Below are 25,144 nucleotides of genomic sequence, written 5' to 3'. Positions count from 1 at the left end.
CGTATACATTACAGCATTGAATACATTTTGATACCATTTATTGAGATTACTTATGCACCCATTCTGCTTTCTTCTTCTCAGCAAAAGCTTTCATCCCAATCTTCTGATCCTCACTCCCAAATAAGCTGTGAAATACCCTCCTCTCGTATTCAACTCCATCTCTGACACCCAGATCTTGACTCTTGTTCACAACCTCCTTTCCAGCCATAACAGCAACCCTGCTATACCCAGCAATCGTCTCTGCAGTCTTCAAAGCTCCCTCAATCAACTCCTCCCAACTTGCAAACGTTCTGGCAGCAACACCCCACTCACCGGCCTCCTTACCCGTGAAATTCTTCCCAGTCAAAATCAACTCCATAGCCCTCGCCTTCCCAATCGCTTTCGTAAGCCTCTGACTTCCTCCGGCACCAGGTATAGTCCCCAACTTAATTTCCGGCTGGCCGAAATTCGCGTTCTCGGTACAATACAGAATATCGCACATCAAAGCTAATTCACAGCCGCCTCCAAGAGCATGGCCGGAGACGGCAGCAATGATGGGTTTCTTTATGGTGGTGGTGAGCAGGGACCAGGATTCTATGAAGGAGTTTGTGTAGGCTTCTGAGAATGTGAGGGTTGACATCTCTTTGATGTCGGCGCCAGCTGCGAACGCTTTTTGGGAGCCGGTTAGGAGGATGGCGGAGATGGAGGGGGAGGAGTCGAAAGCTTGGAGGGCGTGGTTTAGTTCGTCTATCAGCGGGGTGGAGAGGGCGTTGAGGGCTTTGGGACGGTTGAGTGTTACTGTGATATGTTAGATGCATATTGTGGGGATGGGAAGGAGGGTTCCACTTTGTCCTACACCTGGCCGTGGTTCGGTGGTCTGAATATACTCGTAGGACTTCACTGACCAGGCAGAGTAACTGCGAGCTATTGTGGGGAGAGCAGAGCTCGAAGCTCTGAATTGAGAGGCAATTGGCCTCATAGTTCTGAAAGTAATCATCTTTGGAGCTTGAACTTTCTTGACTCGATAAATTCAAGTTGTGAATCAATTGTTCAATATAAATTCAAGACCAGCTTGAATTCCAATCATGCAACCATCACTCACAAACATCCGAGGATGGCTCCGGCTCCGGAAGCTTAAGCCGAGCTACCCCTGCTCAGTCAATGTAACAGCACGTGACTGTGATACGGAATAAAGTATCTCCTTCTTCCGCTAATTTCGAGCTACGAATTGAACAACGCGACGATTCAACGAAACGAATAATTACGAGTCCTGTCCTGCAAACTTTGCGCCACGACAAGCAGCCTCCGCAAACAACACCTTGCATCTCTCCGCGCACCGTGGAATTGCTCCTCAAGCTTGGAAGACTGTATTATTGAAAACATCTGGAATTGGAACGGAGAGAAAAGATGGATTCTGTGGAGCCTGAACAAACCCCTTTCGCGGCAGTGTCTGCGCATACCTCGAGGCTGCAACGTGTGAGTCTTCGAACGATCTGGGAATGCGTTTGTTATTTGGAGATGATCAATTTACTGACTAGATGGGAAATAGCAATACCAAGCATGGTTAGACAAATCGACGCCTTATGTACCGTATCGATGGTTGGGGACAATCTTCCTTCTGATGATCTTCTTCACGAGAATATTTGTCGCGCAAGGATGGTACATTGGTACGACCTCTCTTACACCACTTCTTAAGACGCTCTAACATATCTTTAAGTGGCTTATTCACTCGGAATCTACCTTCTCAATCTCTTCCTAGCATTCCTGCAACCGAAATTCGATCCCTCGAACGAGGCTATAGATAATGATATGGAGGATGGATCCGCAGGTGGTCTTCCTACGAAACAGGATGAGGAATTCAGGCCTTTTATTCGTCGTCTTCCTGAGTTCAAATTCTGGTACTCGGCTACCAGAGCAATCGCAATTGGTTTCGTGTGTACTTGGTTCGGAATCTTCGATGTCCCGGTTTTCTGGCCCGTGTTGGTGGTTTACTGGTTGATTCTCTTCGCGTTGACGAGTACGTATACCAAGTTCTGAGGATGAGTGAAAAGAAGAGACCCAAGAGTGAGACAAAAAGAAGCATGGCTTGCTAACCCAAGAAACAGTGCGGAGACAAATCCAACACATGATCAAATACCGATACGTCCCCTTCTCCTTCGGCAAAGCGAAGTATACCAAGAACAGCTCTTGATCGAAATCGGGACAATGGTGGAAACGAGATGCAGGATGTATCGAATATGATGGCAAACCATCAATTGTACAAAAAGTATTTGTTGCAACAAAGGAGAGAAATGCATGATGCTTGGGAGCGAGACTTTAAAGCCCTTTAATGATGATTCTATGCTGCTATACCTAGGGTTTTTACGGTCATACAAGGTTGGGCTGGATGGGCTGCTAGATGCTTGCCGGAAGATAGATGGGAATATGAATGATCGCCAGCAAATCTTTCGAGTCTTTCTTGGCTGTGTTTGTGAAGTGAGGAAACCTTTGCTAGAGGTGGTTGTTTTCCTTCCTTGTTTAGAAACAGTTCTCAACTTTCGCACCTCCCCCGCTTCACTGGGACATCCCCAAGGAGAATAAAAGTTTGGAGCTCCTCATTGAGGAAACCTCTAAGAAGCGCGCTGGAACTAAGTGTCCTTCTCTGAGTGAAAGGGTCAAATGCAACGATGTTAACTTCTTTATATGGCAGTCTTTTTGTCTTATTTCTTGTTAGGAATTGGGAGTGTCTCCAAACCGCCAATTACTACCCCCACACAGCATCAATTTCTAGCTTGATCATACTTTCTTGACGCTGCCTTCTTTTTGAAGTCCCTTAAGCTCATTTGTGGAAAGCTGTTTCTCATTGGCAAATGTAAAGTTCTTCCCAAAGCTAGAGGGCTCACATAACGCCAGCTCTGAAAGATAATAATTCCTTCTAGGAGAATACTTGGGACACCTCCCCTAATCCAACGACATGTTGAAATAACACTGCGATTTATGATATCCTGCTATCGTGAAGCGTGTTGGCGGATCTGAAGTCCGACGGTAGAGAGTACAGCAATGACTGGGTTTATCCCACTGCATTGCTCCAGCTGTCTTGATTGGGAACAACACTTCTCAATCTAGGATTTGGCATTAAAACCATCCGCCTCCAACTTTGTGACAAGCCGTTCTCGAAGTCGCTTATGACTTCAAAATTTTCCCTTAGAGCAAGTGCTTTATTTCTATGGTACTCAGCGTTGGCGAGCTGGTATGTAAGTCAGCTGGTGACTTTGTCACATGAAGGCTAAGTGTACTTGATAGCGTTTCTGCATCACCAAGCAAGATCCGCAGCTGGAGGCTGGATTTGAGCCCAAGCATTATCATCTGATAGTTTGATATTTCAACTTGCCACGAAGAGAAGAATGACATGAGTGATATTTGCTGGCAATGTAGGCCGTAGCCTGACTTCTGCTTGCAGAGGACTTTGTTTTGCGAGCTGATAGTTTTTATGACAAGCTGGGAGACCTTGTTTGCAAGCAGTAAGAGTGAGATAGTATTCGTGCTTTTCAACTCCAAGAAGTAGAAGTCTGTTTTGAGGCGAAGACTATCTGGGATTTCTCGCACATGTTCTGCATAATTGTATACATTGTTTGCGTAGGCATGGAATAGGTGCTGTATTTGTCCAAGGAACAAATGAAGGGCAAAGTAGCTGTGAGCCAGCTTAAAGCAAACCGAATTTTGCCAATGTAGATTAGCAAAGGTGCACTGTTTGTTTTTATGTTGTCGGACAAAATTCCTAAATGACAGGAACTTACCCCTTGCATAAGTTCAATAAAGTGAACTGCTGCATGTGTCATTTTTCTTGGTCAAGTATTCACCTCGCACATGGTTCCAGCGTGAAAATAAATACCTAGTCTATGAAATGGCCTCACGCGAGATTCGCGAAATACGCGGCTACGTGAGTCATGCTTGGGTGCTATTCATTCCTCATTGCTTATTCTTACGCCTTCAAATAGACATGCTGTTGTACGTTGATAGACCTCCGACCAGGTGGCCCTTTCGGAATTGTGGTTTGCTGCTGGGAACAAGTCTCTGGTTGTTTCATATAGGGCAACTTCTAGTCAGGCAAACTTGGACAATTCTAAGGCTTCTGAATGTTCCTCATGCATAATCTTCCAAATTCACCGATGCCAGAGTATTTCCCGATATATACCCCACTAGCGCAGGGCTGGTGTCATTACAAACAGTCTTTGACCAAGGAGAGGAAGCTACAAATACATCTTAGAGAATTGCCACTGCAAAGAACCATGGAAGTTTGGCTTTGGCTCCGTGTCGGATCATGTTTGAGGAAGTAATTGGGTGAGTTCCGCAGATTTAAGATGGCGTCATCTGGCATGGAAATTGGAGTGTTGTTTTCGTCGGGTGAGTTTTTTGTCATTGCTTGGGAGCTTTGAAGTCTTGCTGGTGTCCAAGCCCTTGTGATGTGCCTTTGAAGAGTACGAGTCTGCACAAGACTATAACCAAAAGTCTGCAATACTAACATTGTAAGACGACGGTGCCCAGATTACATAAGTAAGTTGTTCCATCATATCTACTGGAAAGATTCTTCCAGGGAGTCTTTCCTAAGTGAGACATGAAGAGCGCGAGCCCTTCAAGGCGACGTGGCTGGAAGGGGTTGTGTTGATAGGCCAACTTCTTGGCATTATCCACCGGTGACCATACTTCTCCAAAACCCTCCACATCTTCTAATTCCCTCTCCATAGTCACTCTACGCTCTTCACTCCTAGGCACAGACCAGGATTCAAAGTCCTCCGGCTTCGACACAGGACTTCCTTCAAACGAGAAACATCAACATCATTCACCTTCCATCAAGGCCTCGTGCCGAAGTTGAGCCGTGAACCGAACCCGCGAACCGACGCCCCTTTTCCGAACGAGGGATAATGAGAGGGAGTACGAGCCAACTCCTGTAGTTACGCGAGAGGAGATGGATGACTGTGACAGTATTAGAGAGTCCACACAAGATAGAGCGCTTGTACGCATAGAGAAGACGTGCCATATTGAACCTCATTCAGTGTTGGCAAGGGGAAAGGTGCACAGCGTTCAATGACCTCCCAGCAGGTTCATGTGTATTAACATCTCTGTGAAAACACTCTGTAGTTGGTGTATATTAGGGGTGGGTATAAGCTGCGAAGCGAGTCCACCGTGTGACCTCCGATTGAGAATATTGATATTAGAGAGGTGGAGGAAGATCGACGTGATGAGCTTTTGTAGAATGTAGTGGTGACATTTCCAGGTTGCCAACCATGATGCGTTGAAGTCCACCGAGGACGTCTCTTTGTGTGTTTAAAAACAAGCCTGGATCTAAGTCATGCTGTGGGTGATGGATGATTTGGTGGTTGCTACCCGTCACACTGGTACCCAGTCAGTAATGGCACGCGCAATGGTGCACAGCTTGCAATAATCACCCGGGACAAATGGGGATATTGGCTTTGCGGAAGAGGTAAGATATGACATCCTCTGCGCCTTCCTTGGTAGCTGGGTTGGCTTTAGCGTTTCGGATTTTGATCTGCTCTTTCCCTTGCTCGCGTTCCGCTAGTCGTTTACTTCAACACGACAGAGCTCTGAACCACAACATTTAATAAGACAAGCATTGTTTGCCATTGGATTACCACCATTACTCGTGTTATTCTTTCTAATCACGTCGTCTCATCATACCTCGCGACACAAACGTATCCTTCGTCAACTTGGCTAGCCAATATGTCTTCCCTCCTATTGCGCGACCTCTTCGCGAACCAAGCTGTTGACGACGACCAAGCATCCAGTCCCACAGAACCATTCCCTGCTTTTGACCCTGCTCATGGTGTCAGCGACTTGACCGTACAGTCTCCAGCTTTGACGGAACTCACAGTTGAGCAGTTCCTTGATCAACAAAGAAAGGTAGTGATGAGCTCGACGTTCGAAAGCCCTGAGGGCGCAAACGATAACCAAGAACGTACGCGACAGATTCGCCTCTGTCTGCCTCAAGTATCCTCTGTTGCTGTGTCTTCTTCGATCTCTGACCGCAACTCCCCCGGATCGTACAATGGCATCGCGGCCAGCCAGCCCAGCACTAACGTATCAGATTTAGGTAACACCACTTCAGCGTTCTCCGACTGGGGCACTGATTCCGAAGAAGGAGACGATTCTGAGGACTTGGACTCGGACCTTGGAATTGAGAACGGCAATCAAGAAGACTCTGATTCTGACTCTAAGCATGGAGACAAGATCGACCACGGAAGGCCTAGTGGACTAAATACGCCTCAATCCAGCCAAGAAGGACGCGAATCGGAGGAATTTGGCAATGAGATCGGGCTGAGCAATCTGAGCATACATGGATCTGTTTCCTCGCTTCCCACTGACACGACGAGAGTCCCACTCTATCCCCGAGTCGATGGAAGTGTTGATGGAGGCAGTGACACTATCAACGCTCTTACTGATCCTCTAATGCCGGCATTTGGTGAGTGGGAGCTGCGGTAAACTATGCGCGCCGATTACATACTGACTGTATGATAGCGTCCCCAATTTCAAAATCTAGACCTGTAAGTCCAATTCTTGAATGGCCCATTTGTCTTTGGTCATTTGTATTGCTTCGTGTGTATTGATTCCACAAGGTATCCATAGCCGAGTCCACAGATTCCCTCAATCTTTATCTGATGAACCGAGATGAAAACACCGACCTGTGCTGGAACCATATAGAGCTTCGAGGTTTGGCTGACTTTGTGAGAGAGTGTATTGCGGTATGTAAAGCAAGAATAGGACTGAGAATTGGACATGGAAGGAAAGAGCACAAGCTAATTCCAAATTGTAGCAACAAGTGCTAATACCATCGGAACAAGCTACTGAGCTTTCGGTTGTATTACAGGCAGTCATTGGCGACATATATGATATGTCCATCTACGACTTTGTCAAGTCTCACATGGACAAGCTTATCAAATGCATCATCGAGAATACAGATTCTATTCAAGGCCCTCATGCACATGAACTCGTAACTCAATGCGAAAGGCTGAAGATCATTCTCGAATCTAGGTTTAAGGACAACTGGGAGTTATTCGATGCTACTCGACTTAACGAAATGCTAGGCGGCACTGTTGAAGATCGCAAGTCCGACGGAGAGTTCCCACAAGTTATTGGGGAAATTCAAGAGGGAGGCATACTCCGAGGCATGACTATGAGTGTCAACAACGCTGGGACAGGTCCTCGCTTCACAGCCCCGATCACGACCTGCGCTGCTTCACGAAGCCACACTGAGGGTGCTACGATCTTTGTGCCCGGAACGTAAGTTCCATTGATTCCATTCCACATGATAGAAGCTGCTAACGAAGCATAGATGGTGGCCAAACAAGGCAGCCGCGGCTAGAGATGGAATCGTGGATGCGCGGGATAGTTGCGTGACTTTAAACCAGCGCTATGGTCATGGTCCGACTGCCCTAATCCTAATGTAAGCGTTTCATAGACTCTACTTTGAGAGTTTCTCTGCTACTGAGAGCAATGCTGACTCAATTCAGGAGGGGAGAGGAAATCGATGGCCCAGAATTGAACATGACCCAATACAGCGTTGTGGAGACAAAGGAGGAGCAGGAGATGCACTACTTGATGCCCCGTCGTGGTCCTTTCCGATTGCTTCGCGGATACAAGTTGAAGAGCCGATACGCACCAGTTGCTGGCTATCGATACGATGGACTGTGGGTGCTACATCTTTGTTGAAAAACGACAATCGCTGACTATGATTACAGATACGAGCAACATCAGTTTGGTCTCAAGACCGATTCTATTAAGAATTGCTATAGATATACAGTCATCTTGAAGAGACTGGATTACCAACCCCCCCTGGCCACCTTACTGAACACTCCCAAGCCTCATCAGCTGGATCAATGGGCAGTTTACCTACAATGGATCGCTCGTGAGATGAAGAAGGAAGGCAGCCAGATTAAGTACGCCACCTGGCGGCTTGCTGAGGAGCAACAGATGCGAGAGAAAGATGAGTGGTTGGTGGAGCAAAACGCTGCTAGTACTGCTGCCGCTCGTGGATTCCGAAAGTACGTTACAGATCCCAGAAAAGCTGGCTACAAACAGAGCTAAGTCGTCAAGTTGAATTCGGTTGGTACTTATTTGGACTGTATCCTTTGAACAGGGGTTGGGCCATCGAAGTAGCTGGTTTGGATGCATGTGGGCTGAAGTTGGATGAGGAGTAGAGTTTTTGTGGTTAATGCTGGCTGCTGCCTTAGGCACACATTTGTGTAGCTTTAGATGACTAGCCCGATTAGGCGACATCGCAACTAATGTCAAGATGCACTCACTTTCAACTATGACGACCGCATCAAAAAGTGAATTTAAGCACCGCAAATTTAAGGTTACCATTAAGACAATAGGAACGAAATTTTCACGCTAGGGCTTCTGCCCACGCTAGTAAATTGTAAAATGGCCACCGCCCATCTGGAATCTCAACCTTCCTCCAAACGTCAAAAATTCTCTTCCCAAACTTCCCCCTCATCACCAACCACAACTCAACACCCAACTGAAGAACAATCCGCACCATCATCCAACATGCCTCGCGATCCCGCAGCGATTGTTGCTGAGAGCACTAATTTGCAAACTTCTCGTGAGCTTGAAGTTGGTATCACCCATTATGTCGACGAAGAGGCAGCTGGTTTCGCTGGCACCCTGAAGCAAAGGTACGTTGACGCAGCATTCCTCTCCCCTTGCCTTGCAACTTCTGCATTACTTGCGATAACTTTCATGCTTGCGATGTCTTCTGCGTTCAATTCTTCTGTTTTGCATGCTTGATCGCGATTTTCAAAAAAAGTTCACTTTCGGCACGCTGTCCAAGTTGGACAGCTTGATCTCATTCCTGTTATATTACATGAAGAACATACTACAGCTACATCGTGTCTATACTCCTACATCACTATCAGTCTCATAATCATCACCTGAGAGTCTCTGTCCAGAATATTCACTATCGTGCGAGATTTCGTCATCAGATGCCCAGCACTCCTCAAAGCAGGGGCAAGCCAGCTGCTCCTTCCCTGAACATCGTCGTGTAGTACGACGAACATCATCCAAGGTCCACCGTCGTCGTTTTCAGAATCACCCTCGTCGCATAATTTCTTTTGAGCTTGGCACTGTTCACTTCATCTTCACTTCACCTTCGGTTTTGCGAAATTACGCCATTTTCACTCTTTCTTGGCTACAATCTAACAATTCCATAGATACGCTGACTTCGGTGTATTCGAAATCGATCCTAATGGCAAGGTCGTTACTTTGTGCGATGACGAAGCCCCGGACTGTATTGCCGATGAAGAAGATAATGCGGAGAATGATCCAGTCATCACCACCAAGGTATGGTTCCTGTCAATTCTTCTCACCTGTCCCCATTCAAACATTCTTCACAAGATGTCAGGTTTTTTGGTCTCCTGCTAATACTACATAGCGACCCGAGCCTAAGAAAGTTACTGCCACTTCGGACAGCAATGGCGCCGCGGTTGTTGCCAACGACGCTTCTGTTGCTTTCACTATGACACCTGAAGCCAACAAATTCCTCACCCTGCATTTCGGAGCTGAAGGCGTAGATAATCTCATTGCTCTCTACAAAGCTATCATCGCCAAGCCTGATCTGAGGCCCAACGCTCACCCCCGTGTCACTTCACTTCCAGTCGAGAGAGATGACCGCTTCGAAGTTCACGAGAATCTTCGTCGTATCTTCCACAGCCGCTTTGTCAGCGAGCATGAGAATGGAAAGATCGTTGTGATGGCCGCACACCCCAATGCACGAAGATCCCAACCTCAAAACCAACCCCGCAACAATGGTCAAATCAAAGGCAAGGCCGGCTGGGCTGCCAAGGGTGGCGAATTCCTTCATATGACCTTGTATAAGGAAAATAAGGATGTTAACGAAGTTATCTCTTTCATTGCTCGCATGATCAACACCAAGCCTAAGGACTTTGGCTGGGCTGGAACCAAGGACCGTCGGGCTGTAACCTGCCAACGTGTCAGCGTTCGCCGCCAAACCGCAGAGAGAATGAGAAAGATTAACGCCACTCTTCGAAACTCCCAAATTAGTAACTTCAAGTACGAGAAGCAAGGTCTTGAACTTGGTGAGCTTGAAGGAAATCTGTTCGTCATTGCTCTTCGCGATTGCGAGTTCGACGTTCCTGCTGGTTTGAATGAAGCTGCCAAGCTTAAGTTCATCAAAGAGTTCCTCGCCGTTCGCGTCAAGAGCCTGCAAGAGAACGGATTCATCAACTACTTCGGTCTTCAACGCTTCGGAACTTACGGTGTTGGCACTGACGTTGTCGGATTGTTCATTCTGCAAGGTAACTTCGAAGCCGCAGTCAATGCAATCCTTACCTTCAAGAAGGACACGATGATAGTCGACTCGGTATTCGCGGTCCGTGACAAAGTCAACAGAGATGATGTCGCCCGTGCTACCTCTATCTACCACTTTCAAAAGTCAGGATCGGCAAAATATGCTAGAGAGAATATGCCAAAGAAATTCAGCGCCGAGCTCGCGGTCATGAACCATCTCTCCAACAACCCAAAGGACTTTCTTGGTGCTCTTACGAAGATTAATCGAAACACGAAGACTATGTACGTCCATGCATACCAATCTCTTGTCTGGAATGCCGTAGCTAGCGAACGTTGGGCCCGTTATGGCCGCAAGGTCGTCAAGGGTGATTTGGTCTTGGTCGATACGCAAGCTGAAAAGCTAGCTCGATTGGACGAAGTCGACGAGAACGGAGAGGTTGTCGTTCACCCCGCTGCTCATGACACAGCTGTCACTCACGATGATATCTATCAACGAGCTCGTGCTTTGACCGCCGAGGAAGCTGACAGTGGCAAATACACTATCTTTGATGTTGTCCTTCCTACTCCTGGTTTCGATGTCAACTATCCCGACAACGATATTGGTGATTTCTACAAGGAGTTCATGTCGAGCACGCGTGGTGGTGGCCTTGATCCGGCAAACATGCGTCGCTCTCAGAAGGACTTCAGTTTGAGCGGTTCTTATCGACTCCTCATGGGAGAGGTTTCCAAAGACATGACAGTCAAAACCCAGATCTATCATGAAGCTAACACCCAGCTTGTCGAGACCGACCTCGAAAAGCTGCGAAAATCAAGACCTCAACCGAAGGAAGAGAATGGCACTGCTGTCGAGCCTGCCCATCCTGCGGAGAAGGCAATTACCAAGACCACCCAAACTCCATCGCCAACCAATGTTCGTGGCCGCAGTCCTCCTAGCTACCACAAGACTCGCGAAGAAGAGCTTGCTATCGCTCGTGCAAAGATTTCCAGCAATTCTGGTGCTATGATGGGCTGGGCAAATCTGGCGAATACCATCGGGGAGAAGGACAAAGCCGCCGCTGAGGCCTCCCAGGCAGAGAGAGCCAAGCTCCGAGCTGAAGGTCTTGAAGGCCCATCGTTTAAGGACACCTGGCGCGAAATGCAAGGAGAGTCCTCCACTCTTACCGGTAACGAGGTCATCGAGGTCCGCGGCGAAGTCAAGGATACTCGAGCAACCGTCGCTGCCCCAGTCACCGGAGACATCAGTCAGAAGACCCCTGCCGCCGTCACTGTGGTTGACCCTCCCTCCCCTTCGACGCCAACCGCCTCTCAACCCGATCCTTCCACCCCTGAGAAGACTGTTACCGCAGCCTCTTCAACTCCCGAGCAGAATGGTAAGCGTGGCGTTGAAGAGATCTCGAAATCAGCTCCTTCTTCCCCGCGTTCATATGATGGCCTTCCAGAACACACACGAATCGCTGTCATCCTCACTTTCTCTCTTGGCCCAAGCCAGTATGCCACCATGGCTCTTCGTGAGTTGATGAAGTCCAGCGGAGTTCGCACCTTCCAACCCGACTACTTCACTGGTCGAAGATAATCAACCGTACTTGAACGATACTTTGCCTTGTTTGTTGGGCGGTCTGGCATAAAGCAAATTTGAGGTGTGGGTGCATTTGATATGGCGTTGGGTCTACACATGGAACGAGTTACTGAGTTATGCTGGTGCGCATATCAGTTATGGTACTTTGACTTTGTATCACTGCGGAAACCGACACTTCTTTTACTGCCTTTGATTAGGTGGATAGTTAAGACGGCAGATGCGTGATGTTATGGTACTTTTGTATCACTGCGGAAGCCGACACTTCTTTTGCTGCCTTTAAATAGGTGGACAGTTAATTCAGCGGATGCATGATAGCTTTGATACTTTTGTATCACTGTGAAAGCCGGCACTTCTTTTACTGCCTTTAGATAGGTGGATAGTTAAGCCGGCAGAAGCAGTTGTGGATACGGATAACAAGATATGAAAATACGGATTGTAACGGTTTGCGAGCTGACGCTTCTTTTACTGCTTTTAGATAAGTGGATAGTTAAGGTAGCCATGAATGCAGACAGTTGAATTTGTATCCTCTGGCTTCAGATGTGACTGTGATATAACTCCAGACTCCTCGCTGAGATGATATTCAAGACCTCTTCACATGAAGGAGAAATACGAACAAAGTAAGTCGATGGACGAATCTCAAGCAAATGCAGCTCTAAGCCAACCTCTAAAACCCTTTCCTCTCTGGTTCTTCTGCTTCTTACCACTAGCAACCTCAGCCGCAGCCCGAGCAGCCTGGTCCCTCTCCACAGTCATCGTCAGAGCCTGCCTGACTCTGAAATCCGCCACTTTACTTTGGAACTCATAATCGTTGCAGCTCAACAACCTCTTGTTTGGCTGTGCTTCAATGAACCTCTTGATCCAAGCTTCAGATTCGGCTTTTTCTTTGGATTGCTTTGCTACGACGGACTTTTCGTATTCGGACATGCCAGGGGTGATGGTTGATTCGGTGGAAGAGGAGGTGATGAGAGTATTGTTGGAGGAGGGCTTGGTGTCGAGGGGCGTTGTTGGCATGTCGTTGGGGAGGGAGAGCGGTTCGGTACCAGCTTGGATTTCGAAGTCCATGACTTGAGAGAGACGGTTGGAAGTTTGGATTGATTCCTGGAGAGAGGTATCGGTGACCTCGTTGATGGGACTTAAATCTGGTGCAGAAGCGTGCATTTTCGTTGCGTCTGGAGTTGAGATTTCAATTGATCGGAGATGTGTGCAGGGAAGGAGGGAAGTCTGGAAGAAAGGGGAGAGAGGAAGGAACTGGAATTTTGATGGGATGTCTAAATCTAAGCTATGGAAGTTGTGGGAGACGCCGCGGCGGGATATAATGCATCATTGTGTGACTATCTCCATGGTTGACAGCGGGAGCTTACCCCTTTTGTATTCCGAGGCTCTAGTGTCTAAAACCGGCTTGCGCTCTTTCCTATTTGGTGCCATGTCTATACTCAATCCGTTCTTCTAGAAGTACTCTATGCTCTTCACGTAACGCCGATGTATGCCAAAATTCAATGCCCCATGGCCATCTGGTGAAGCATAGGTGCTTATTTCATTGTCTGGAACGATTCCACCTTTTTTCCTTGGATGGAGTAGAAGTTGCTTTGCGTAACGTGTGATCTCTTTCCGGTCGCTTCATTGAAGATGGAACATCCATGAATCGCAGCGTTTGGCGGAGTCTACACTGTCGAATTGTTAGCTTTGCTTCCCAGACTTATATTCTCTTCATGATGTTGGTATCAGAAGACTTACAGTGCAAGCTAACAGCTACGTTCTCTGGATCTGGGTTGGATATTTTGTGAAGGCCTAACTCGTCGGCCATGTAAGTGACTTGATTCGAGCTGTATAGCGTCTCTTTGATCACTTCTGGTGGCGTGTTGTTGTTCTTGGGAAAGTTGTACCGAGTTTCTTTCAAGGAGCCTTTGAGTACTTTCATCAAACAGTGTGCATCAGCATGATCATGTACAGGACTCCCTTTGCCAGGTGTCCAGACAAGAACTAGCTATGAAATTGTCAGCACATGATTTTGGTGATGTGTAGAACTGAACATACTAGATTGCTCTTCCCGTTGCCTTCATCGACAAGATTTCTCGTGTAACCTCGACTTAAGTCCGAGAAGGAATATTTATCCCACTCCGATTCTTTGGAGTCATATTCTTGCATAAATCTTTGAAGTTCTTGCACATCGACATCTTCAGAATCAAGACCAGACGAAGGGCCTAGGGTTCTAGACAGATCTCCAACCAGCTTGTGAAATGAATCTGTGGGAGCTGATTTTTCCGGTCTAGTGCGCGCTGGGTCTTCTGCAGCTACTAGAGCTTGCATGCCTAGAAGAACGAAATAAGATAGGACTTTCTCTTTGAGATGAAGAAATTGAGACCGAAATTTTCAATCGAAGCAAGCAAGGGTGTAGGAACCGACCTTTTAAGCTAGTAAAGCAAATAATGGAGAAAATAATGGAATCAATTTAGAAAGAGTTCTTTCAAGTCATAAAGCAGATTCATACAAACTTTGGAGTCTGGTGGACTCATACGTAGCATTTCAAGACATGAGACTTGATCGCGGGATTTTCCAGGGACTTCTCTAGCGGGGTTGTCATTGCCCCTCCATGCTGCTTGGCACGCAATCATCTCTCCGACAAAGCAACTCCCAAAATTCGACTCGAGATCTGCCACGATGCCACCGAAAGGAAAAGCTGGAGACAAAGGCGGAGCAGCGAAAGGTGGCAAGGGAAAAGGAAAGGGAGAGGAGAAAGAGGACAAAGGAGGCAAAGTCAAGGGCGCGCAGCAGATCAATGTCCGACACATTCTGGTACATTACTTCCTGAGCTGAGGAATAGAATGAAAGTTGACGAGCTCTCAGTGCGAGAAGCATTCTAAGAAAGAAGAAGCTCTTGAGAAGTTGAAAGGCGGTGCGAAGTTCGATGATGTCGCAAGGGAGTTTTCTGAGGACAAGGCGAGAGCTGGTATGTTTTGCGGTGCAACCTATCATTGGTGCAGATCTAGGGTGTACCTTGCTAACAAGATGCTCAGGTGGCGCTTTGGGTTGGAAGAAGAGAGGAGATCTTGATCTTGCATTCGAGGAGAAAGCATTCGAGCTTGAAGCCAGCACGACAGCAGCTCCGAAATATGCAGAGGTTAAAACTGGATTTGGATATCACATTCTAATGGTGGAAGGAAGAAAATAAGTCCATGCATAATTTGGAGTCCAGGAGTCCGGCGCGAAGCAATTCACATGTGCACAAATTCAATATCATGAAGGAACTCTTGGTATGAGAGGACTCAAATGCCCACATGCCGATTTATTCCCCGCCTATGATGCATCATATGAGTACAGCGAAGTCGAAATCCTCAGCAATTGACCGATCGTCTATCCACCGCAAGCAAACTCCATTGAGATAACCCCATTTTGTCTTTATTGCTCGGTCTGGAAGTAGTTGAGAAGGATCGATCGCTCTTGTGACTCCTCACCCCAGTCCTTGACGACAACGCATGAGCAGTTGACGACCTTGCGTGCGTTTCCTTCACGGTCGAGGACACCTGAGCATGAAGTCAGTAATGTTTGCGCAAATGCAGCACCATGTGGGCTACTTACACAAACCAGCCCACTCGCCCAATTGCTTTCCATCAGGCACCTTGATCAGGGGAATCTTGTGCTCTGAGCATAGCGCAACGACCAATTTCTTGTATGCCTCTTCTTCGCATGCTTCGTTGAGAACGCACATGTGTGCTTGTCGTCGATCGAGAGCCTTGGAAGCTTCACGTAGGCCGCGGGCGAGTCCATCGTGCATGAGAGCGAGCTTGAGGACACCCTTTAAGGCATCGAGAACTGACATTTGACCCTTAGAGGCGGCATCTCCAGAAATCTCGACCTCCTCGGCCTCACCGACCTCGACTTGTGGTTCTTCTTCTGCGTCAGACCGCGTGGGGATTAGCTAGGGGTATCATATGGCAAAATGTGAGCTCACCATCTTGTGTGGTTGATATCTTCAGGTCCTCGAAGAATTGTGTTGTATTAAGGATAATTCGCCTGGACTGACGATGTCTTGTGCGGTCTGCAGGGCTCTAAGCGAACGTGGAATTTTAGTGCTACGCCCTAAGTGGACTAGTTTTCCCACAACCGCGAATCTCCCCAAATCTAAAGGAAAATCATCGCGAACTTTTTCTAACGACTCGACCAACCTCATCTTCCTTCCCTCAACATCGCAAAAGCGCAACTCGAGGTATGTATCATTCCGACTGCCCCTTCGAAAGTCCTTCATGATAGGCAGAGGGACAAATCGGCATCTACTCGATTTGTGACGGACTTGAGCGCTGGAAGCAATTCGAGTCGCGATGTGCCGGAGCAATTGAAAGATGTCGATACTGCTCTCCTCTTTTCGACGAGCTGAAGACCCCTCTTGTCAATCATGAGGGCACTCTCCATGCTCAGAGCCCATGAAGGTTAATATACAGCTTCTGCAGATACCTCATATCCCATTACACGATTTGAGAATCTCAATCCGACAAGATGGTTAAGACCTCCGTCCTCAACGATGCGCTCAATGCCATCAACAACGCCGAGAAGTCCGGAAAGCGACAAGTCCTGATCCGACCATCCTCGAAGGTTATCGTCAAGTTCCTCAGCGTCATGCAAAAGCACGGTATGTAGGAAAGGAATAATTTTCTTCTAGCCATTCGGCATGATAACTAGATGACGGTCTCACAAACACAACGGCCATAGTCCTTTAAGTTGCCGATATATCATTTGCGAGGATCTTACACGTTCTCTGATTTCTCTCCTGACGTTACACGTTTAATCTTTCGCAACATACTGACTTTTTCTGAAGGCTACATTGGTGAATTCGAGGAGGTTGACGACCACCGATCAGGCAAGATCGTCATCCAATTGAACGGCCGGTAAGATATAAATATTCTCTTGAAAATTTTGCAGCTGCTAAGACATCATACAGCCTCAACAAGACCGGTGTCATCTCCCCAAGATACAACGTCCGCCTCACCGACCTCGAGAAGTGGGTTGTCAAGCTTCTGCCATCCCGTCAGTTCGGTTACATCGTTCTCACCACCTCTGCCGGTATTATGGACCACGAGGAGGCTAGACGCAAGCACGTTGCCGGAAAGATCATTGGTTTCTTCTACTAGAGAGCGAGCACAAGGGCGTCCGGAGTACCATGAGCATGTACCTATCTAGAGCAGCGCTTGGCATCGCCCAAGAATGCTGATGATACCCAAATTTCGGAACCTTGCTTCATGTAAAGATCCATCTTCTAGGAAGGAAAGGTAGCTCTGCATAAAAGTCAATCCAAAACTCATGAACTCCAATGAACCTGTCTTGTGATATATCACATTTGAAATTCTTCGGCGCCATTCCCTGCACACTTCATAAAGCTATCCTAATTTCTATCGATTCATTGTGGAGGCAATTACTCGTCTTCATTTATTTGCTGCATGTGGTCGACGCCCAATCGTGAGGCTGCATGCTTCAAACATATCCAACCGAAGGCAAGCGCCAGCCTGATTTACGTCTTTTACAACAACAGTCTTCTGTTTCTATCTTTCAAAACTACCAACCTTCATCAAGATTCAACCAATATGGAATTCATCAACTCCATCCTCGAATGTCTCGGAGCTTCATCGCACGAGGCTACTCTTCGTGTCACCTCAAACGCCCATACCAGGCTGGAGCAACCACCCTACAAAAATGACCCAGCGGAAGAAGAGCTTGCTGCTCGTATCCTCAACACCCTCTTCACCTCTGAGAAGTCCGGCGACGCCTTGGCATTCCAACTTCAGTCGCACTTCTCCACTTCTAGCTGGACCGAAAGTCTCGCTCGCCGCATCCTCGATGGCATCGTCGCAGCTCTAGCATCGGGCCAGGTCCTTGTTGGAGCCATGCAAGAGACGTACGACAAAGTTCAAGTTGTTGCTGAGGACTTCGTTAAGGAGCATCCTATCTTGACGGAGGTGATTCTCACCGTTATTGCTATTGGCATTCTTGCTTTGCTGGTTCCGTGGGCTGTGGAGGCTCTGGGCTTTGGAGAGTTGGGTCCTTCTGCAGGTGAGTCTTCAGTTATATACACTTGAAGGAGTGTACTAATGCTGCTGTTCACAGACTCATTTGCTGCTTGGTGGCAATCCACCTTTCCGGATGCTGAAGCGGGATCTCTCTTCTCCTATCTACAAAGACTAGGCATGAAGCGGGGAAAGGCTTAGTTGAGGATTCCTGACAATGGGTAGCACTACTAGTGAGTACAGGGGCATGAACATCTGAAGGCGAGGGTCTTGCTTAGATGGGTACGGACATGGTGCGGGAGAACGAGAGGTAGAAAGGAACTACGTGCACGGAGTACTCGATGACTTTTCTCTCTTCTAACTTCTTCTATGAGGTTTTACTTCAGCGTTCATATTGAAAGAATCAAATCTCATATCTCGAATGCTTTGTTCTTGTCTCCGAGAATGGGAAACCACAAAGTCAAGGGCTGGTAATCGCCATCGCCCTATATAAACCTCGCGGCCCATACTCTCTCAAGCTCATATTTACATTGCATTCCAAACCAAATTCCATCAAACAAACATCTCATAGCACCCAGCAAATTTCATCACTCAACATGTTCTTTCTAGCAATCTTCAAAGGTAAGTAAAGATCCACAACAAATCTTCTATCACAATGGCTTTCGAAAGCGACCGCTGACACAGTTCCTGTTGAAGCTATTTTCGTGTTCTGTTTTGGTGGAATTCTCTCCATGTTTGGACTGGGGGCCATGGTACCCGTTGTTGGTTAGTTTTTCATGCTTTCTTTACCTAATAATGCCAATACTGATGCCGGACAGGAGGTCTCGCGACTTGTTGGCCAGTATTGCGTTTCAACGGTATTCCGTCGTGGGAGTGTTCAGTCTTCTTGTTCCGGTGGTTGGTAGGGTGGTAAGGAAGTCATTCTTGAGCGGGGCGAAGGAGGTTCTGTCATTTTGACGAGAGGGCGGTTCCTTGAGGTCTCGGAGCTCATCGAATCTTGATCGAATCTTCTATTCTCCTTCCCAACTCATACCGAAAAATGAATTCCTTTCAAGTGCCAAGTCGCAGTTTCCCATGATGTCTCCAGCATTCACTTGAACCATTCCACTTCTACATTTTCAAAATGTTGTTTAAGAGTTAAGCGCAGGGTTTAAATATGGTTCGTTATTCAAATATTCTCGTCATTACTCTCTTCCATTATGTCTTTGATCCTTTCCTCGTGCCATGATATGCACAAACGCAACTTGGATGCCCAAGCGAGCTCGCGTCCGGGTCGACATCTTCTCCAACATTCTCTTTCAAGCTCATTTCCAGTAGCCCATCACTCTGACATCGCATCATCTGCCCGATCATGCCTACCACAATGTTTCGAATCCTGCAACAACACAATACACCAAAGCAACATGTTCTGGTCCGGTTCGGACGCCTAATTTGCAACTTGACTTCGTTTGTTAATCAACAGGACCATTTATCTTCAAGCTGGATTTTTAATTCCCCAATCAATGCTTTGCAACCACATCTAAGCAGTCCCAACACTCAAGGATCTCGCATACAACCTTATCGATACATCATCTGAGGTCTGAATCTCACAGTCTTGCCCGCTTGCCTCCAAACTGTTCGAATGTAAGCACCTCTTCCCTTTCCATGACTTATCTCGTTACCGTGCTAACGTAAATTTTTTAATGAAGTTTTCATCGGCTTGTTACTCTGGTGGCTCGGGTTCGGTATTTCCGCCCCTATTGCTGGTTAGTCCCTGCTTCTTACATCCTCCTCCCTCCTCTCTCCTTCTTAGAATGCTGTTCGACACTAACGTAGAATCAACAGGTATTTTCATCGCTTACTGCCAAGGCACCTTTCCATTCGTTCCTCCGGACTCCGTGATTGGTGCTGCCCAGCGACTGGGTATCGTTTTGGGTTGATACAGTTGGGTGCTAGACAACATTGGGAAGAATGGGTCAGATGGTTATGGTCACAAACTTTGCGACCTTCATGTCACTATCTATGTTTTGATGAAAGAGAGACTTTCCTGCGTTCTGCCTGTGGTTCCTAAATGCGCTTGCTATTTCATGGTTATGGGCTTCATTCCTGAGACTTGTATGTTTAATTCCTTGAGAACGGGAGAGCTGAAGCTAATTGTGGGCATTCTAGAGGAGTTGAATGAAACGGAGACTTCTCATTGGAAGAAATGTTTCAGTAATTGATGCGTGATGATGGCTTTGGAGGCTATATTCATAATTTGAAGATGATACTTCTTTTCAGAACCTTCACACTTCCAGCTACCTCAAGTCAATGACAACTCTACCACTGATCGTTCCTTCCTCCATCTCGTGGAAAATCTGTGCCTCGTCAGTAAAATTGAGTTAGGCAAGAGGCCCTTCACTTACCGCTGTCAACTCGTCCATTCCTCTGAGCTTATAATGCGTCTTCACTAAGCCTCTTGCTGCAATGTCCAAACACTCCTTCGCATCCTGCCTGTTTCCTGATTTGATTGCTACATTTCGTCAGCCAACTTCTCATCACCTACACTTTGTTCTTACCAAATATTGTCAACTCCGACATAATCATGGCATTCACTCTTGATGCAAGCGACGCTCCTAATCCTCCTGCTGGAGGCACCCCAAGACAGACTAGCGTCCCTCTAAACCCCAAGAAGTCCATGCTCTGCTCATATGCCCTATTGCCAGACACGCAACATAGCACTGTCTTCACACCACTCTTCGAAATCTTCCAAACTTCCTCCTTCAACTCTTCATCTGTTTCAAACTTCGTAAAGTCAACGAACGCGTCAGCTCCCAACTCCTCACAGAAAGACTTCTTGGATCCATGATCTAGAGCAATGACTTGTGCTCCAATGGCTTTGGCATATTGTATCGCCAAATGTCCCAGTCCGCCTCCAGCTCCAGAGACGAGAACCCAATCCCCGAATCGGGTTCCTGCGCGTTTTAGTGCTGTGTAAACAGTGATTCCGCCACACATTAGAGGACCAGCTCCAGCTAGATCAATTCCGTCTGGAATGGGAGTTAGATATGTCGCTGAGCTGACAACATATTGTTGAAAGGTTCCTGGTGTGTAGTAACCGCTGACTTTCACGGAAGGACAACTGGTCTCACCGCCGACAAGGCAGTTGTCTTCTGCTGTCAGCATGCATCAGTTCAGTAGATGTTAGAATGTATACCGCAGTTCAAACAAGCATCAGCTGCATATTTAACGCCTACTTTCGCACCGATAGCTGGAGTAGTGACGCCTGGGCCTTGCTCAACGACTTCTCCTACTCCCTCATGACCTCCAACTTGACCTTTTCTCTCGTCAGCCGGTATCCAGTCAACTCAAAAATCTACATACCTTTTGGAGCCGGATTGGGAAGTCCGAAGGAATTGGAACAAAACCCAAGATCGGTATGGCAAACGCCAGAATAAAATCTGTTATTGACCGGCAAAGCATCAGCATGTCGTGATCACGAAAGGGATACCCCACATCCTCGCTACCCCTGATCGACACCACTAACTACCCCACAATACTTGCACCTCCCGTCTTTCTAGCCTCCCGTACGGAATAGCTACCAACAGCCTCGGAAATGCCAAAGAAATGCTGGAAGACATACAATCTGACAAGAACTTGTCCTGGACCTGGCTTCTCAATTGGGAGCTCGACAATTTGTGTTGCGGAGGTGGGAGGATCGGAATAGATGATTGCTCGATTGACTGCGGCTTCTAGAGAACCCATCGTTTCTTGGCTGCAGGAAAGAGATATTTATATGAAGTAGATCTAGTAGGTATTGTAAAACGAGTAAAGCGGAAATGGACATCAAGGTTGTACATCAATCTTATAAAGAGGAGATGGATCGGATATGTGTGCGGTTGTCTCCTCACTTAGCCGAGAGTTACACGGCTTCGGGACCACGACGAATTGATTGCCCTAATCGTCTCTGGCTGATGTGCGGCAAAGCCCATCACTGCATCTGTGCTGACCTGCTCAATTTCTATGGTTGGGATTCAAGTGATCTTTGATGGGAGGGGAGGGCTAGTAATTGGCTCTCATAGCCGACGCCAAGCTTAAGATCTGGCGTCGATATATTTCATTTTGAGAGATGTGTATGCCTATGATTCAACAGAACAGAGAAGCCATACAGGGGGGAATAGCCACTTGAAGAAGAGAGCAAAAGGGAAAAAAAAGTCTTCTGAGCATCTTCAAGTAGAAGTTGAATCTCAACATTAAGCTCATGTGTGTACATATATCTCTCAAGCCAAGCCAGCTCATTCACTTACGCACTCATTTCATTATAGGGGAGGAATTGGTACTTACATATCGCTTCGAAATGCGTGTCGAACTCAACCAATACTCAACTCTCCGAGCTGAGCACCGGCGCCACTACTCACGTCACCCCTTGGGTAACTGTGGTACTGTGGACTTTTCCAACATTCAACTCTCCCGAGTTGAACATTGGCACTGCTTGCTGCCATCAGGCATGCAAGCAATGTCCCTGAGCTCTGCTCAGACTGTGACTTTGTTAGCGAGGTAACTTGAGAAATTTTTGGTAGTAGAAATGAAATTGAAGTGGTTAGTAAATGAATGGCTTGGCTGAGAGATTGTTATATACGAAAATGATTATTGAAGTTGATATTGATATACCGGTCTTGAGTGGGCAGGCACAGGATACGTCGGTGGGCGTGAATTAATTATGTACAAGGCTGAACTCGACTGCCGTCCGCCACAAGGCAATCTTCATCACCTTCACGTAGAAACTTCTCTGGCTGCAACTGGATGATCTGACGCAGCAATGTTGCACTGATGCATAATCCTTGGACCATACGATTCCGGAAACTCAGTCTAGCTTTGATGTCAGCTTCACATTAAGGGTTTTCGTGATTTTACTTACGATACTGTGCCAAAGAGCACGGTTGTACCACAAGATGACATCTTGCTCCTCATGCCTGTGAGCATAGATGTTCGATGGATCAAGGACTGGACGCATCATCCTACTTTGTCAATATCTGAGAAACAAGAGGATATTGGCTACTTACTTGTGCATGAAAGCTCTGACTTCTCCCAGATCATCAATAATAGTCTCTTCGCCATCTGGGCTACTCTTCAAGAACAGCTTAAAAGCGCCTTGGCCATGAATCTGGAGACTGTCTTCTCCAGTCACAGGGTTCTTCCACACCATAGGGTAGGTGCAGATCTTGTCTTTTGACCATGGCTTCAGCTTATCCAACGGCTTCTCTAGTCCCTCCGTCTCAAGCGTGTGACCTAGGCGAGTGCTGTGCGCTGTCGACATCCACTCGAAGCAGTGAGGTGCATATTCGATGCTGCTATTGTATGCAATGTCTCTTTGCTCTGGGGTAAGAAGTGCCAGTGCACGAGATCCAGCGACCATGGCAGTTGCTCCTGGGGCAATTGTCATTTCGGTACCTGTTCCATCATCCCACTGAACTCTCACATCTGGTCCTTTTGGCGTTCGTACAGCAAGCAAGCATCCTACTCGAGGCGGAGGGATGTTGTACAGAGAACCATCAAAGTGCCATTGATAAAAACGAGACTTTCCTGCCTCCCGTTCTTCGGCTGGGATATGAGGAGGGAGATGGAAGTAGTGATGATTAATCCCTTTGACTTTAAATCCAGGTGGAAATTGGTAGTGGTCATCTGGGACGGCGCCACGACCGAGGATATGGACTTGAGGTTGTACCGGAATTGCTGGGCGATTCGGTAATCCGTAGATGTCCACACCGTTGTGAGAAGTGAGATATGGATCAACACCATGAGCAAATCCGCCGGTTGTCTCATCTGGATCAAATCTTCTGGTCAGGTCATACTGCTTTTGAGGATGAAGCATCGCAGGCTGCTCCTTGAATACGAGTAATTTGTGCTTGTGAAGAGCTTCATGGATCACTTGGAAATCAGAATCGGTGAGGTTGTTGAGGTCGACGCCGTGCACTGTTGCTACAAAGTCGACATTGCTTTTGAGCCCATGATCCATAGGAGTCACCTTGATATCCTTAACGACTGAAGGCATAGCTGCGATCTGATTCGTGGCTGAAGTCTCTACTTGCTGATAAGTGCTCTTCAAGTTCTAGTAAGTAGAGTACTCCACCACGGGACTCGGTGACAATATAAACTGTCAGTGTCAGTCAGGGAAGTGGAAAGTAGCTGAAGAGTAAAATCCAGCATTCAATATCAGACTTCAGTCTTCTCCAGTTTATTTCGGCCGAGCCCCGTAAGCTGGCGCACCTCAATCAAAATATGCACGTCTGTCAAGACCCCACTCTTGCTTCAGATAAGGCGGAGGAAAGTTGGGATCTCGGAACCGGCCTCAAGACGAACTCGGCCGAATATGAGAATTAGTTTTCCTAGACCACTTGAACAAAGATAAATGATTCCACGCAAGTAGATGATATAAAGTGCTGCTGCTAAGTTTCTTCGCAATCACGTGCAAATCCCTCTCGACCATCATTTCGACACCATGTCAGTAGACGCTAGAGTCTATTATCATACGACAGCCAATGGCTCACACATCTTTATTGAGGAGTGCGGTAATGGGCCACTCATGGTCTTGATGCATGGTCTTGGAGGAACGACAAACGCATTTCAGCCGCTTGTCAACCATTTCGCTTCACGCTTCACCATGTTACGCTTCGACTTGCCTGGCTCCGGATTCAGTACGTTCAAAACACCTCCATCTATTCCGCGATTCGTTGAAGACTTAAAGTCTATCCTTAAGTCAAGGGGTACTGACGAAGAGCCAATTCTGATCGGACATTCTCTTGGAAGCATCCTTGCCATGCACTACGCAACACAATATCCTGTAAAAGGACTTATCCTGATCGGCGCCGGAAGATCTGCTGTGCACATCCCCGCTGCAGTAGCTCATATGACCGGTCTTGCTGTCAAAGCACGAGAAGGAATTCCGGGAATCAGAGATTCGACGGTCGCCAACAATGTAGCACCTAGCTCTTCGGATCTTGTCAGAACGGTGGTTCGACAGATGATTAGTTCGCAAGACCCCCTTGGCTATGCCGCGACATGCGAAGCGCTCTGTGCAAAGTCCCATGTTGATCCGGATTATTCGAAGATAAAGTGTCCAACCATGCTCATTGCTGGTGATCAGGACAAGATCTCGCCGCTTTCAAGATCAGAGGATCTGCAAAAACTGATTGGTGGAGAGGACAACAAGGTTGCGTTAAAGGTTGTTCACTCTGGACACCAACATGTCCTCGAGAATACAGAAGGAGTTGTGGAGGCGATTGAGTCTCTGGCGGGGTCGTTAAGTAGATAATTGAACGATTTTGAACAGTTCGAT

General features: G+C 47.2%; 14 protein-coding genes across 14 annotated transcripts; 8 read left to right on the top strand and 6 right to left on the bottom strand.

The window, feature by feature from the left end:
• Positions 1 to 46: 46 nt before the first annotated feature.
• Positions 47 to 1,014, bottom strand: LY89DRAFT_705721 (ClpP/crotonase; the record flags this gene model as incomplete). Its single annotated transcript, XM_018217472.1, has 2 exons — positions 826 to 1,014; positions 47 to 777 (listed from the first exon to the last, which is right to left on the bottom strand). Exons 1-2 carry the CDS (start codon positions 974 to 976, stop codon positions 47 to 49), a joined length of 882 nt encoding a protein of 293 aa, XP_018074184.1. The 5' UTR covers positions 977 to 1,014.
• Positions 1,015 to 1,225: 211 nt separating this feature from the next.
• Positions 1,226 to 2,666, top strand: LY89DRAFT_611702 (RER1 protein). The gene is made up of 4 exons (XM_018210595.1): positions 1,226 to 1,455; positions 1,529 to 1,646; positions 1,697 to 1,996; positions 2,085 to 2,666. The coding sequence occupies exons 1-4, from the start codon at positions 1,387 to 1,389 to the stop codon at positions 2,168 to 2,170; spliced, it is 573 nt and encodes a 190-aa protein (XP_018074183.1). The 5' UTR covers positions 1,226 to 1,386; the 3' UTR covers positions 2,171 to 2,666.
• A 4,786-nt stretch (positions 2,667 to 7,452) lies between these two features.
• LY89DRAFT_682666 (uncharacterized protein) lies at positions 7,453 to 8,159 on the top strand. Its single transcript, XM_018214541.1, has 2 exons — positions 7,453 to 7,661; positions 7,713 to 8,159. The coding sequence occupies exons 1-2, from the start codon at positions 7,468 to 7,470 to the stop codon at positions 8,056 to 8,058; spliced, it is 540 nt and encodes a 179-aa protein (XP_018074182.1). The 5' UTR covers positions 7,453 to 7,467; the 3' UTR covers positions 8,059 to 8,159.
• Positions 8,160 to 8,523: 364 nt separating this feature from the next.
• Positions 8,524 to 11,854, top strand: LY89DRAFT_731076 (pseudouridine synthase; the record flags this gene model as incomplete). The annotated part of the gene is made up of 3 exons (XM_018219542.1): positions 8,524 to 8,651; positions 9,186 to 9,315; positions 9,407 to 11,854. 3 exons carry the CDS (start codon positions 8,524 to 8,526, stop codon positions 11,852 to 11,854), a joined length of 2,706 nt encoding a protein of 901 aa, XP_018074181.1.
• A 639-nt stretch (positions 11,855 to 12,493) lies between these two features.
• Positions 12,494 to 13,015, bottom strand: LY89DRAFT_779721 (uncharacterized protein; the record flags this gene model as incomplete). Its single annotated transcript, XM_018222321.1, has 1 exon — positions 12,494 to 13,015. One exon carries the CDS (start codon positions 13,013 to 13,015, stop codon positions 12,494 to 12,496), a length of 522 nt encoding a protein of 173 aa, XP_018074180.1.
• A 371-nt stretch (positions 13,016 to 13,386) lies between these two features.
• LY89DRAFT_695475 (cysteine dioxygenase type I family protein) lies at positions 13,387 to 14,164 on the bottom strand (the record flags this gene model as incomplete). The annotated part of the gene is made up of 3 exons (XM_018216764.1): positions 13,387 to 13,518; positions 13,605 to 13,841; positions 13,892 to 14,164. The coding sequence occupies 3 exons, from the start codon at positions 14,162 to 14,164 to the stop codon at positions 13,387 to 13,389; spliced, it is 642 nt and encodes a 213-aa protein (XP_018074179.1).
• A 258-nt stretch (positions 14,165 to 14,422) lies between these two features.
• Positions 14,423 to 15,026, top strand: LY89DRAFT_611695 (FKBP-like protein; the record flags this gene model as incomplete). The annotated part of the gene is made up of 3 exons (XM_018210594.2): positions 14,423 to 14,650; positions 14,702 to 14,804; positions 14,872 to 15,026. The coding sequence occupies exons 1-3, from the start codon at positions 14,516 to 14,518 to the stop codon at positions 15,024 to 15,026; spliced, it is 393 nt and encodes a 130-aa protein (XP_018074178.1). The 5' UTR covers positions 14,423 to 14,515.
• A 15-nt stretch (positions 15,027 to 15,041) lies between these two features.
• On the bottom strand, positions 15,042 to 15,856 carry LY89DRAFT_461892 (uncharacterized protein). The gene is made up of 3 exons (XM_018207693.1): positions 15,807 to 15,856; positions 15,434 to 15,742; positions 15,042 to 15,378 (listed from the first exon to the last, which is right to left on the bottom strand). The coding sequence occupies exons 2-3, from the start codon at positions 15,672 to 15,674 to the stop codon at positions 15,254 to 15,256; spliced, it is 366 nt and encodes a 121-aa protein (XP_018074177.1). The 5' UTR covers positions 15,675 to 15,742; positions 15,807 to 15,856; the 3' UTR covers positions 15,042 to 15,253.
• A 492-nt stretch (positions 15,857 to 16,348) lies between these two features.
• On the top strand, positions 16,349 to 16,980 carry LY89DRAFT_580640 (putative 40S ribosomal protein S22; the record flags this gene model as incomplete). The annotated part of the gene is made up of 3 exons (XM_018209071.1): positions 16,349 to 16,481; positions 16,668 to 16,737; positions 16,791 to 16,980. 3 exons carry the CDS (start codon positions 16,349 to 16,351, stop codon positions 16,978 to 16,980), a joined length of 393 nt encoding a protein of 130 aa, XP_018074176.1.
• Positions 16,981 to 17,430: 450 nt separating this feature from the next.
• Positions 17,431 to 18,051, top strand: LY89DRAFT_580200 (uncharacterized protein; the record flags this gene model as incomplete). Its single annotated transcript, XM_018209045.1, has 2 exons — positions 17,431 to 17,896; positions 17,951 to 18,051. The coding sequence occupies 2 exons, from the start codon at positions 17,431 to 17,433 to the stop codon at positions 18,049 to 18,051; spliced, it is 567 nt and encodes a 188-aa protein (XP_018074175.1).
• A 544-nt stretch (positions 18,052 to 18,595) lies between these two features.
• LY89DRAFT_461994 (uncharacterized protein) lies at positions 18,596 to 18,887 on the top strand. The gene has a single exon (XM_018207694.1). The coding sequence runs from the start codon at positions 18,646 to 18,648 to the stop codon at positions 18,805 to 18,807; it is 162 nt and encodes a 53-aa protein (XP_018074174.1). The 5' UTR covers positions 18,596 to 18,645; the 3' UTR covers positions 18,808 to 18,887.
• Positions 18,888 to 20,049: 1,162 nt separating this feature from the next.
• LY89DRAFT_611685 (alcohol dehydrogenase) lies at positions 20,050 to 21,664 on the bottom strand. Its single transcript, XM_018210593.1, has 6 exons — positions 21,452 to 21,664; positions 21,193 to 21,269; positions 21,026 to 21,145; positions 20,388 to 20,978; positions 20,235 to 20,341; positions 20,050 to 20,186 (listed from the first exon to the last, which is right to left on the bottom strand). The coding sequence occupies exons 1-6, from the start codon at positions 21,571 to 21,573 to the stop codon at positions 20,127 to 20,129; spliced, it is 1,077 nt and encodes a 358-aa protein (XP_018074173.1). The 5' UTR covers positions 21,574 to 21,664; the 3' UTR covers positions 20,050 to 20,126.
• Positions 21,665 to 22,346: 682 nt separating this feature from the next.
• LY89DRAFT_461846 (alpha-ketoglutarate dependent xanthine dioxygenase) lies at positions 22,347 to 24,083 on the bottom strand. The gene is made up of 3 exons (XM_018207692.1): positions 22,872 to 24,083; positions 22,727 to 22,826; positions 22,347 to 22,677 (listed from the first exon to the last, which is right to left on the bottom strand). Exons 1-3 carry the CDS (start codon positions 23,858 to 23,860, stop codon positions 22,582 to 22,584), a joined length of 1,185 nt encoding a protein of 394 aa, XP_018074172.1. The 5' UTR covers positions 23,861 to 24,083; the 3' UTR covers positions 22,347 to 22,581.
• Positions 24,084 to 24,202: 119 nt separating this feature from the next.
• LY89DRAFT_641093 (alpha/beta-hydrolase) lies at positions 24,203 to 25,120 on the top strand (the record flags this gene model as incomplete). The annotated part of the gene is made up of 1 exon (XM_018211700.1): positions 24,203 to 25,120. The coding sequence occupies exon 1, from the start codon at positions 24,308 to 24,310 to the stop codon at positions 25,118 to 25,120; it is 813 nt and encodes a 270-aa protein (XP_018074171.1). The 5' UTR covers positions 24,203 to 24,307.
• Between the last annotated feature and the right edge of the window lie 24 nt (positions 25,121 to 25,144).

This window comes from Mollisia scopiformis, assembly GCF_001500285.1.
Source record: "Mollisia scopiformis unplaced genomic scaffold LY89scaffold_7, whole genome shotgun sequence".
NCBI classification, from domain to species: Eukaryota; Fungi; Ascomycota; class Leotiomycetes; order Helotiales; family Mollisiaceae; genus Mollisia; species Mollisia scopiformis.
This window is presented reverse-complemented; position numbering and strand designations above follow the sequence as displayed.